The 13034-nt window shown below is 42.3% G+C and overlaps 2 protein-coding genes across 6 annotated transcripts in view; both read left to right on the top strand.

Moving 5' to 3' along the window:
- Window positions 1-5657, top strand: part of tmem192 (transmembrane protein 192) — a 10822-nt gene extending 5165 nt beyond the window's left edge. For all 3 annotated transcript variants that reach the window (XM_005726989.2, XM_005726988.2, XM_005726990.1), the window contains exons 5-6: window positions 3566-3671; window positions 4885-5657. In XM_005726989.2, coding sequence (XP_005727046.1) covers window positions 3566-3671; window positions 4885-4999 — 221 coding nt within the window. In that variant the 3' untranslated portion in view covers window positions 5000-5657. The remainder of the gene's footprint in view (window positions 1-3565; window positions 3672-4884) is intronic.
- A 1645-nt stretch (window positions 5658-7302) lies between these two features.
- Window positions 7303-13034, top strand: part of marchf1 (membrane-associated ring finger (C3HC4) 1) — a 31267-nt gene continuing 25535 nt past the window's right edge. Inside the window, exons 1-3 of one of the 3 annotated variants that reach the window (XM_013909277.1) lie at window positions 7303-7518; window positions 8270-8381; window positions 8544-8672. In XM_013909277.1, coding sequence (XP_013764731.1) covers window positions 8622-8672 — 51 coding nt within the window. In that variant the 5' untranslated portion in view covers window positions 7303-7518; window positions 8270-8381; window positions 8544-8621. Of the gene's footprint in view, window positions 7519-8269; window positions 8382-8543; window positions 8673-9759; window positions 10536-13034 lie in introns of those variants that run through there. The other 2 variants (XM_013909274.1, XM_013909276.1) reach the window with 2 other exon arrangements.

The following is a 13034-nucleotide window of genomic DNA, read 5'->3' as shown; positions in this document are numbered from 1 at the left end:
ATGCTGATATTGAAGAATCATGTGATGAAAGGAAATCCATATTAAAGTTGTGTTTGGCAGCTGAGGGGCACAGATGTGAGATGAAGATACCGAAGAGCCACAGAGAAAAGATTAGAGGCATTAGGATTTAACCTAGCCAAAGGGTAGCCCTCACCCCCCTCACCCTCTTCACCCATGGGAGACCCATGCACATTGTCCCTGTGTTTACAGTGCTGGTTTTTCAGTGTGTTTGTGTGTGGTGGGGGGTGTCCCTGGTCACCGGTTGCATTCCTGCTCAGATCAGTGCAGTCAGGCATAGCACAATCAGAACGATGCCTCACAGCACGAACCGAGCACAAACAGGCACCCTGACAGATCGGAGAGAGTCAAGGTGGCACCAGTGAGGTCGTGAAAAAGAAAATGAAAAAAGCAAACTCTTTTTCTTTTTCTCAGAGAGAGATGTAATGCCTGCAGCCATAAAGTCCATGCAGGAAGGCCTCGTTCAACTTGTCTTTGAAGTGCGTGCCTGATTGTGATTGCGTGTGTGGGTATGTGTCTGTGCTCGTGTGTGTGTGTGTGTCTTTGAAGGTTTTCTGTATGTTTCGACCTCTCTCATTTTAACATGAATACCCTCTCCTCTATAGACCTCCTTGCACATCAAAGCCATGCCCCGGCCTTCAAAGGCCTACCTTACATCTCTCTCTTCATGCTGGCCAAGAACTTAGTGTAAGCACTGCAGGGCACAACAGAGACACACACACATTGATGCTGATAGCTGCAGTATAACCCGATCACACACCAACCCCATATACTGCATGATGGGGAGAAGTAAAACAAGACTGAATCACTTTTAAAAGATTCAAACCACATTTTTGATCAGGAGGTCCTCCATTATTTTATCATTATTAGTATTATTATTATTTTAGAATATATTTGTTTGATGCCTGTCAGTGCAGACTACAAGTGAATATTTAATCTCTCACACCATTTTATGAATGATAAATAATCATCGATGTTTAATGCTTGGAACATTTTTCCCTGCAGGTAAATGATAAATGTTAATGTGTTTTTTTTAATGCGCCTCATTCAACACACCTCGCTATATATAGTAAATGTGGGTCGGTTTGCATGAAAAATTACCCTGTGCTCATTGTTTGCAATACTGTGGCTTACTTTATCTATTTACTGATAGAAAAGACTCTTTGACAACATTACTCGTAAGGGAAAACATGCTCTCGGCTGACCTACTTGCAAAAGATCTATAGTTATTGGAAACTGAGCACTGGCGTCCTTCTTTCTACCCATTGATTGCTACACCGGAAGCCTGGGAGTTTTAGGATTCAGAGCAGTATCTTAGCTGTTCCCAGGACTGCACTGCTCATCATCTCAGATGTTGAACCTGTTGTGTGTTCTCCTAGCCTAATATACCAAATTCCTCCACTCTGTCCACCATCTGTTCCACTGGTTCCTTCAGGCCCTGCTACTTCTCCGTCTTCTCGTGCTCCTTCTTTCTGATGTTATTGTCAGCTGGGATTACCACATCTGTCACAGCTGGCCTCCTCTGCTTCTCGTCAGCCACCGCTGTGTCTGGCCGGTTAGTCAGCAGCTGCTTGTGTGTCTGGAACTTGAAGTTCCACAGGGTCTCAGCTCTGCTGTTCTTAACCACTTTTTGCTACTCTGTGCCCGACTTTGATGTTTTTTCATAGCATATACTACACCTAGAAGGCTTCACCGCTGCTTCTCTCTGTTATCTTTATGCTTTCTGTTCAAAAGTGTGTTCTTGCTGGTTCCTCTCTGTTATGTGGCTAGGTCATGGTGCTGCATTGATGCTCTTTGGCTAAGAGAAGGAGGATTGTGGGAACTTTACCAAAGCTGTTATGCAGATGTACTTGCATGTGGTCCTTCAAAAACATTAAGAATCTCAAAGCTTTGTTGAAAAGCATCAAGTATGGCTTCAGTCAGTAGTTTTCATTGTTTTGCTTTGCTTCACTAGAAAGACTCTTGTGGTAACGCTTGTCTTTTCGTGGTAGAAGTTGTAACACCACAAACTTTAACAAGAGTAGCCCACATAACTGGTTGTGGGACATATTTTTGACACTGCCCCCTGCTGATGGTGCATAGCTACAACAATGTAGACGTGGGGTCTGCAAAGCCGTGCCGCACCGACACTTCCGGCACACTACCATGCTGGGCGCATTCGCTCTTAGCACTTCTGCAGCTTCGCTGTTGTCACCTGGAAATGGGCCTTCCTGGATGGGTCATTGAGGCTTCTCAGATGCGAGCAGACCAGGCCTGAGCTCTGTCTGTCCAGCCGAGAGAGTCTGTAACAGGAACATGTGAAATGTATCACTTCCTTTACACTGCCCAATCCATCCATCCTGGTGTGTCTGTCTGTTGAAGTCGGAATTTTACTGAAGCAGATGCCTGCAGCGCTGACAGTGTGTCTGCTAAAACTAAATGTAAATACATCATTTTATGATGTTAATAAGATTTTTCCTGCCGCATGCAGTGCATGCTTTCCTTAGATTTATTTGCGTTGTTAAATGTTCTAATTAATGTAAGTTAAAACGGCTAAATGTTCAAATATATTTAAAGTAAAATGAAATCTGCAAAGTTTTCAGGGACATTTGTCCATACATCTGCTTTTTCAAAAATATATATTTTTGAAAGGCATTTTTCGTGTATGAAACTTTTTTTTTCTTTTTTTAAATTTAATATATGAAAGCGTTTTTGTGAGCTGGGAAAATGGTTGATTTTTTTTTTCTCTCCTGGTATTGTAAATATTTCAGAGCAGTTTGTGATTTTTCTGCATCAAACAAAGGCTCATCGTGACATTTTGCCTTTATACCTTTTGCTTTTCTCTCCTCCACCTCATTTCTGAGGAATGTAGGAATGTCTCTCTCCCACAAATACTTACTTATTGTTGCTTTATTTACTTGTGAGCACACACACACAGATTTAGGGCCTCATTATGCAGGAATGTGTAGCATTTCTTTGGATTGTGTGTGAGTGTTGATGTTGAGATGCTGCACTGTAGCAAAGTAAAGATAGTGCTCTTTAGAACCTCCCTGACAATTTCTTCTGGCTAATGACGCTCAAGTCTTATCAATACTCGGCCAGCTCCTCCCTTTGGCCTTCATCGCAGCCTCACCCATACAGGCTTACAGACGTACTCAAACCGTAGCCTTGTGACCCTAAAAACTCCTCCAGCACATATTTTGTTTGCAGCTTCTCTTACTGTAAACTATTGGACCCACCATACACACACCTTGCTGCTAGCACCACCCCTTAGTAAAGGTGCATGTTTAGGGTGTGAGAATTAGAGGTTTAAGTGCAGGATATGGCAGCCCATAAGAACTAACTGCAGGATATAACAGCCTCTATGTGTTTAGGAGAGTCAGAGGGATGAAAAACAATTTACATTTTTTTTAAAAAAGTGTCATGTTTCTCACCTAGGTGATTATCGTGGGTAGAAACCTGTCACTGCTCAATAATGTCTGTGTGCCTTTACAAGCAGTCGGCAGCATTAAAACTCGGGTTTGATGATTTTATTGCGAGGCTAAGAGCTTTTTGTTTGCTTTTCCAGTTAAAGTGATGCGGTTCAACAGAGAGCGCGCTGCACCAGATGTGAGCCAGGAAGAGCTTTCACACACCTACAGCGTCACCAACGCACCGACTGAGACGGGCTTCAGGTACAGCAGTTTCACTCAGGCACCCACAGAAGTGTCGCTGTGCTCAGATTTAAGTTTCCTCTGTGGAGACACATGAATTGAATGAATGTGATTTTAAGCCATAGCAGCATGAGTTTCCATTTTAAAAGGGATCAGTTTAAGAGCATCTCCCGTGATCGGTTTACAATTTACCTCGCATTCAGATGGTAAAGATTACAAAATAACTTTGGTAAAAAGTACAATTTTATGATGTTAGTGCTTGGAGATGCAGTCATGTGGGCCTGATGAGGCACAACATGAGACTTGGTGCATGTTTTACAGGCTTCCTTTGTGATCTTTTTGTTTGTTTGTTTCGTTTCATAGTGAATTAAATGTTTCAGTGAGTGAGGTGCTCTAATATGTGCAGACTTTAATTTCTTACTGAAACAAGCAAGCCCTGGCTGGTAGCATATGTTGCTTCCAAACCTGTGTATATACAATCAGATACCAAAACATGTGAGACCGGGTCATGTGTAGCATCCAGTCTTCTTTTAACAAGTCTGTAAACATCTGGGCACTGAGGAGAGGAGCTGCTGGAGAGGAATGTTGTCTCATTCTTGTCTAATACAGGATCCTAGCTGCTCAGTCTTGGGTCTTATTTTCCATTTAATGACTGGCCAATTTTAATTTTTTTATATTATGTTTTTTTTATTCGGGTAAGATCTGACCTGTAGGCCAGTTAAGCACCTGGACTCTTCTGCTACAAAGACATGCTGTAGCAGTAGATGCAGTGTGTGGCTTAGCATTGTCTTGCTCAAATATGGAACGTCTTTCACGAGTAAGACGTCACCTGGATGGGAGCGCGTGTCACCCCAAAAGCTGCGTGTATACCTTTCAGCATTGATGATGCCTTTCCAAATGTACATTGACACTAATGTACACAAAAGATGCTTACTTTTGAACTGAGCGCCGAAGCAAGCTGGATGCTCCCTCTGCTCTTTGGTGTTGTCTGCAGAAAGACTTTCAAATTTCAATTCGTCTGACTACAGAACAGCTTTCCACTTTCCCTCAGTCCATTTTAAATGAGCTTCGGCTCAGAGATGATGGCAGCATTTTTGGACCCTCACACTCTTTTTGAAGATTTTGTAGACTTTTTTTTTTTTTTTTGCTGCATAGTTTGAGAAATAATTGAGATAACACTCAAGGCTGGTATTCTTGTATGAGGATCTTTTACAAACTCTTATTTTTGTTACAGAGGAAGCTCTAATCTGGAGGAGGTGGTGGAGAAACAGGCCGATCTGATCGAGTACCTGAAACAGCACAACACCATACTGAGCAAGAGGCTGCTCAACCTCACCGCACAGCACTAACCACAGTTTGGCCTCCTCCTCGATGCCAGACGAGGACACCCTCCAACACTCTGGGGAAAAAGAGCCTGATCATTTAACTCTACAAGGAATTTTAAAAAAGCAATTGGAGGCTTTAAAAGAAGGGGAAGCTGTGGGCAAATGCACCTGTACACACAGACTGAGTGAGAGGGCTCCTCTGTGGGGCATCTTCACCTGAAATGGACAGATAATGGAGGAGGAGGTGAACTGAAAGCGGGAGGGCAGTTAAAGAGGCAGAGGGGAGAAGTCGTGGGTCACAGATCAGAGGTGGGCGGGGGGGGTTATCACTGTGCCACGACCCCCGGTGACCCACGTGTGCTGCCGCTTTTTGTTGCTGTGAAAGAAACAGAGCGGTGAAATTGTTCTAAAGATCATCTTCACCGAGCAGGGAGAGGTTGTCACTTATCAGCATCAAACTAAACGAGAGCGGTTAAACCATGCTGTAAAACGTGTAAGTGCTTTTTATGTATCTAAAAATGTGTGTGCCGGTGGTTTATTTGGGGAGTGTGTTTCTTTGTTCAGTCACTGGAATCGTTTGTGATCAGATTTCAATAAATCTTTAATATTCTTGTGATTTTTAAAGCCTTTTCACTGCGAGAGTTGAGACTGTATCCAAGTATGTGGCAACTGCTTTGTTTTTGTCGGCGAGTGTTTATCTTGTGTGATGTGGTGCAAGAGCACGAAACAATAGAAACACAGCAGTGTCAACATCAGCTGGAGTAAATGCCTTCTCCCTCTTCGCTTAAAACTCCCAACAGTCACGGGACTCTACACTAATGAAATGTGGAGATTGTCATTTGAAGCCTTGGTGTTTGTTCCCCATTGTGTCTCCTTTATGCTCCGGCATCCGTAACTCCACAGGGAGCGCAATATTTACAAGGGCTTTCCCGTGTGGCTCCAGATTAGAGTGCAGATTTAATAGGAGGCCTTCAGGTAGCAGGGAGTTAAGTGTAATCTGGATGTAGTGCATTGCATCTTTAACACAAACACAATCAAAACTGTTTTCTTTTTTGTTTTGTTTTTATTAAAAAGTAATTCAATAAACATCTGAACATACAATATAAACAATTTGTAGCTATACTAGGGGTATTTACAGCTCTTTGGTCCGCAGCTTTTTAAATCGATTATTGAATATACTTGATGATATTGATTAAAAGCTCTCATCCTATTTTCCCCGTTTTATCATTTGGAAGGAGCTCAAAACTGGCCGAGCCCAGCTCTGTGGTTGCCCAGCTGTTGTAGCTTTTCATGGTTTAATGAATATTCAGATTCTTGCTGCAGAAGCAGATACATGTACATTAAAGTCTGTGGGTGGCATCTTTGTGAAGTCCCATATCTCCCCTTCTTTCATGGGCTCCAGCCGAGATGTTTCTGCCACAAACTGCGGTCCATATTCACATTTCTCTCCTCGAGTCTTCCCCATTGCAGTTCTCCTGACCTGTAATGGGGAAAAACAGCATTTAGACATAAAGTCACCTTGAGTCCCCTCTTTCACCTCCTCCTAGTTCAGTTTGTGAGATTTATGTCCTCTGTTCTTCGTAAACACTAATCACACACACGCTTTTCCTGACTGCCAACCTGCCGGCCACGTAGCCTGTTTTTGTTAGGCTCGGCTCATAACCTCCTGCTATATATGAACACATGCATGAGTGAATGTCTCTTACCTCAAGGGAAGGGTACTCTGGAGTGCAGAGGCAGGCAGCGTCTGTGTGGGCAGTGGTGTCTGTGGTATTTTTTCCTCAGGTTCAAGAAATCTGGAGTAAAAGAGATGGTTTGATTGTAGATGTAAACAGATATTTAATTAAATTAGACTGCTATCAGGCAAAAAGCTGCTCATTCATGCGGTCTGCAGGTGGATGCCTGGCATATATAGTTTTGAACCTTCTGCAACTCTATAACCTCTCCTGACCACTTTTAAGAGTTTCTTTTCTTTATTGCAACCCATTTACAAACAGCTGGGACACACTCACCTAACACGTGATTATTTTTATACGTCCCTAATAAATCCAGACTGCCAGCCAAGCCCAGGAAGAGATAAACCGCCAGATGACTTTATGACTCCCCTCCCACCCTCTCTGCCTGTACCTCTGAAAGAAGCTGCCCCCCACCCCACCCTGAAGGTAGCCTGCTTTATACTTGCCACTGCTACTCCATGTCATGTAAATAAAGCGCGGGTATTTGCATGAAGTTTTAACACTGTCATTAACAAAAGCGCTCCGGAGCGCCTTCCAGCCGGGGACAAAGGGCCCACCGGTCCGCTTTGCGGATACCCCAGCGGCGCTCCGCTGTCCTCCACTCCTCCTTTTATCCTCTCATCATCGTGTCCTCGCCATCAGCACATGAACCTATATCACGACCCGAGGCACAAAACCTCCCCCTTTAACAGCAGCCGCCCCTCCCCTTTTTTTCTTTTCTTTTCTTTTCTTTTTTTTTTTGCATCTGCGCAAAGATAACCGCAAAAAAAGTCGAGAATTTGCGGGGGAAAGCGCACCTGCTACGAGGTAGGGACACTAAAACGTTTTTTTTCCTTATTACAGATGGGGGGTACTTATTTGTGGTCAGGCTAAAAGGAGGCTTTAAAAAGTGCTTTTCCTGCATTATGCGAAATCAATAAAAACCGACACTTAATTATCAGTGTCACTCAGCTGTAATTTGTTTATGAGACTGGAGCCTTTGAGCTGAGGAAGCTTGATTCCACCACTAAAAGTTTCATTTATTTATTTCCAAATAGTCAAAAAAAAAGTTTGACCTAATAACTCAAAACTGAGAAAAATAATTTCAAGTTACCGGGTGAAAATCTTTGAGATAATAACTGTAAATATTGACTATTTAACTTTTTCACAACAATTTTCACAACAAGCAGTGAATGCATCACCACTGTTATAAAGAAGTAACGTCCAACATCCCGTCAATAATTGGCCGTCAAATTATCTCGCGCACTTTTAACATTGCTTAGGTTAAAACAGAAAAATAAACTAAACTTTTCTATTGAAAGTTTTAAGTCTGTTTAATTCATAGGGTTAAGCTAATCTGTTTTATTAGTGACAGTTAACTATCGCTAACATAGTCCGAGCTTGTTGCTATGGATGCGAGTTTAAGGGTCAGTGCGCAGTGATTCAGAACGCTGCTGACCGGGACTATGTTTTGGTCCATGTAACTGGTTGTAAAGCTTTATTTATGTATTTATTTTAATTAAAAAAAAAAAAAAAAGTTTTATTGTACCTAGCAGACATTACTAACGTTAACGTTCAGATTCATAGGCGTCCCCCTTTAAATGGACACCTCTGGGTGGTGAAGTCTGAGGACGCTTACCTGGCTTGGCAGAGGAGACCGATGCTGCCATGACTGCGAGCAGCATGAGAAGGTAGAGCAGGTTGAATATCCTCATAGTTAGGTGGCAGCTGGTTTCAGGAGCTGAAACTTATGATAATTTTCACAAATAATTCCGGAGAGTCCCTGTAGCTCAAATCCGGACTGGACTGGAGATGCTGAGTGTCTTTCAGATTTGCCCCTCTTCTCTTTTCAGTCAGGAAATCCTCCTCTGGGAGAATCCAGTACGAACAAGTAGATCTCTTCTCAGGATAATCGCTATGTCCCTGAAGGAATGTGTGTGTCCAGAGTGACTGTCTCTGTGTCTGAGAGCGAAGTGACAAAGGTGCTTCTCCCCCTTCCTCCTTTATACAGCCTTTTTTAGAGGGAGGGGGGCTGGGTGGGTAGTTCCCACAACAGCCCCCCCCCTAACACACAAACTCTCTATCCCTCAAACACACACACACAAACACACATTTCGGCACATATTGACCCCACATGTAGAGGGGTAATTCAAATGACAGGAAGCCCCCTCCGTGTACCCTGAACTGCCCCTTGAACACACACTCTTATGCTGCATGCTGTATTTTGTGTGCGCAAGTGGCTGATATTTTCAAAGAGAGCGGAGTGAGCAGGCAGGGAAGATTTATCACCTGTAACATTAGAGCAAAGATTTAAGAAGCTATGACTGGAAATAGCAGGTCCTCCAAGAACCAGATCCCGCCTGGCTCTCTCCTGCCCCCCAACAGATGAAGACACACACACATGCGCACACACACACACACACACACATATACATCTGGAGCTTTTGGGTGTTGAGGTGGTGGGGGCAGCGGTCCTCCGAATGAAATCTAGGGGACGGCAGACTAATGATGGCCAAAGACGTCTTAACTGTCTGTGTAGATCTTGTACTGTCTCTGAGTGACAGCATGAAGGCCTGCCTCTGTAATGTTGGCTTTTAGTTGGTTGTTTCTCTCATCACTTGGATAAACCATTACAGTTAAAAAAAACAGCCCACAATATCCAGGTGAACTTGATAAATATCTTATAGCACAAGGATAACCAGAGAAGTAAACAAAGCATTCTGTGGCTAACTTATATAAAGATTGTTTAGTTATTCTTATTTTTCTGGCGTCATCCGATGAGAGGGAGCAGCAGAACCTCAGCAAGGATTTTTAGAGCGGGAAGGGGGAAGGGATAAAGTCTGGATTTTTAACTGCATCACAGCTTTTCCCACTGATAAAATACATTATTATTATTATGCCAAAAATGATTAAATAATCATTAAATAATTTTTTTTTTTTACAATGGATCCACGGTGAAATTAAAAATGAATACATAAATCAAATAAAGCAGAACTTTGCACATTTAAAAGCCCAAAGAGTGGTGCTGACAGGTTTTTCATTTACAATAGCAGCATTTCTCTCGGCTTTGCTTCTTTTGTTTGGTTTTGGTAAAAAGAGTCTGTATTGTATAAGCGCTGTTTTTATTATGCCACATTCCAAGAAATATCCAGCCCTGCGTGGGTATCCGGGTAGCCCATCGTTGGGGTTTCCTGCAGCAGGTAACCCACTTCACTTGGCATTAGCTCTGCAGTCACCGGCTGCGCGCGGGGGGGGGGCTCATTAGTGTGTCTGCTGACGGCCGTCTCTGTGGACTGAGTCTCTCCATTCAGCACCCAGCTAATGAATTAACACATTAAGATGAAATGTCAGCCGTTACATGTGAATGAGGATTAGAGGAGCAGCAGGACACTAATGGACCGCAGGGCTTGAAACAGTCAGAGAGTCTCTGAACGAGCACCTGGGCCGTCAGCTCCTTCAGCTCTCAAGAATAAAGCCAAGGCCAGGGTCTTTGTGTTTTTTAGTGTTGTTTGTCGGTGTCGCATTTTGAAATGTTGCCTTTTATTGCTTTATGATGTTTGCAAAAATGCTCCTTGAAATGACAGAGATTCTTCCCCAACAACACACAAACACACACATTCATTCTGCTGCAAACACTCTGCTGAGGTATGTAGTTTGTTTCTGTGGTGAGCTGCACTTTGCATATCAGCTGCCTTTGTCATTTAAAAAACTTTTATTTTCCCAATTTGAATATGCTTATTTGGTCTCAATTGTCATTCACAGCCACCTGGTATCCACTGCCTGCTAACTCCTGCCAGACCTCTGCCTCTCTGTGTTCCTCACTTTCTGTCTACCTGCCCTTTGGAGTAAGAGAGTAAGATTCATACCAGATTCTCCCACCAGGTCTTCGCTGCAGAGCGTGTTGTAATAATTTGCCCTTATAAAAGGGATTATTCGTGTTTACGAGGATTAGCCAGCCTGCTTGAACACACCCCCGTGAGAGAGGCACACACAGACTGGGCGAGCTCTCACACTGCTGCAGTACCCTGGCAGGGCTGCAGGTGAAGCTTGTTCTTTTGTGGCGTGAGAGCCATCTTTGGTTACTTAAACAGTGCAGTGCATTTTTGCATTGTATGAAGTGTTTAACAAACAACAAGCCCAAGATAACATGTGAAGATAATGAGTTGACATCGATAGAAAACAGAACAGCTGCAAATCCACTTTTGCTGTGGAAATGACTGAGAAGGATGAGCATTTATCTAAATTGTTTCTTCCTGCTTTGCTAAAACAGCATCAGGATGTGTGCTTTATGTGTTCATGTGTGTGATGGAAACCATTTGGAAAGTGGATTTACCTCTCTGAGTGTAAAGTAACCAAAATGCTGTCTTGCTACTTGTATCTGCGCTAAAACATCAGCCTCTTTTTGGATTAGAGCAAGAATTTTATTAGCTGATTAAATACTTTTTTTGTCAGCAAAAAGTCTCAGAAAAATTAAATTAGACAGACTACTGAAATTGTAAAACTCAAAAGTCTGAGTTTGGGCAGTTAGTCCAGCATAGTAGTAAACGTTAAAAGATTTTTTTCTGACATTTCAGAACCATGATGTGACTAAATGAGGAAAAATAGCTGGTAGCAAATTATTTGCAGCCTTATTTGAAGCATTCCCAAGTACCAGCCCTGTTATTAATCCCGTCGCTCAGCGTGCTCATATTTTAGTCCAATGTGTGCCTGAACTCAGCAGGCAGTGTGCTCTGAATTAGTGTGCAGCTCAGAAAACAGTTGGACTGCAGGGCTGCTGTTATTACGAGTGTTAACAGCAGTCCTGGTTTTCCCAGCAGCTGTACTGACTTTACAGCGTCTCCTCCCCTCCTCTTAAAGTTTCACTTTCTTCTTTTCCTCTGTCATCATCTCTTGACCGGGATCAGCAGATAAGGAGCTTTCTTTATCTCTGACAAAACTTGTTCGGAAGAACAGTGCTCCATAAAATGCCCCTGTAACTTTTAGACTTGGGTGATCATTAGCACATATCATTAAAACACTGAAATGGTAATATAAGGTACATGCTGTAGATGGGTGACCAGTAGAACTTTTTAGTGAGGTTTTTTCCCCATTGAGCTTCCAGATCACCGTTCTTGAAAGTCTTTTCAACTTTGCTGGAGGCATAAACAAAAGACAGGTCATCCTCTCAGTTCCTTAACACACTATTTTCAAACATTTATCTAGCGCACAGTTAATGTGGCAAATCAACGCCCACTTTTTTATACTTGATATCAATCACATAGGTCGATACTGATGTTTAGCTGATGTACAGCTGTAGATTTGATGATGGTTGAGGATCTGGTGATTCTCTGTGCCACAGTTTTTAATTTGCATTAGAGATAGAACAAAATAAACCCAATAAACTTCCCATCTTTATTTTCAGACTATTCATACACAACTGCCTTTTACATTAGAACACAGTTATATTAAAAAATCATGAGCAGCGGGACTGCTCAATGGTGATATTGAAATATTTCATGACCAATATAACACAGTATTATGATTTATCAAGGATTTATTTTGCTAAAAACAAAGATACCAGAACCAGTCGGCTTAACGGAAATATTTAGTTATAAATATTTTTCATCGTAGGTTCTCAGATGTAAATATTTAGCAGTTGGGCTACATGTTATGATAGAAAGCTGAACACATTTCCATTGTACACACTGCTGGTTGTTCAAGAAAGACAATGTGAATGAGTTCTGAATTTCTGGGAAATTTCTGGGTGATTTGATACAGAATGGATTACATGAGAAAATAATGAAGGCCAATATAGGCATATAGGTTGTTATAAGCCTTGTTGCAAATACTGCTGGGCTGAAAATAAAATAAAAACAAATATTGGCATTATAAGACCACGATTTCACAAATAGTCCAAAGATTGCATATAATTATGACCTCCTTGTGCTTTATATGGAAGAGTTTATGTTTGTTTCTTTTTAAGAATGATCACCCCTCTCTTTATAGGATGGTTTGCACGTGAGATGTTTCCATAGTCTAAGGTCTTATGAATCAAAGAGCTGACGTGATGGCCGGAGCTTGTGTGGGTTGTTCTGTTTCTCATTCAGGAGCCGAGTGTAGGTGATGAAACGAGTGGCCATAGTTGAAATGTGCCGTGATGTCTGAATTTGTAGGGGTGTGTCCTTGCCCTTGTGTCTGTGTGCATGGGTGTGGATTGTGGCCTGTTGAGTTCATTGACCATCATTAGAGTGATAGTGGGTCTGTTGTCATGCCACAATATCGTCAGTGTTAATGAGGGCTGTAGCCATCCAGCCAGAGCTTAATTACTCTGAAGACCCTTTATCTCTTCAACAGCCCAATACTAA

This window comes from Pundamilia nyererei, unplaced genomic scaffold (assembly GCF_000239375.1).
Source record: "Pundamilia nyererei isolate P.nyererei 1_Seehausen unplaced genomic scaffold, PunNye1.0 scaffold00022, whole genome shotgun sequence".
NCBI classification, from domain to species: domain Eukaryota; kingdom Metazoa; phylum Chordata; class Actinopteri; order Cichliformes; family Cichlidae; genus Pundamilia; species Pundamilia nyererei.
This window is presented reverse-complemented; position numbering and strand designations above follow the sequence as displayed.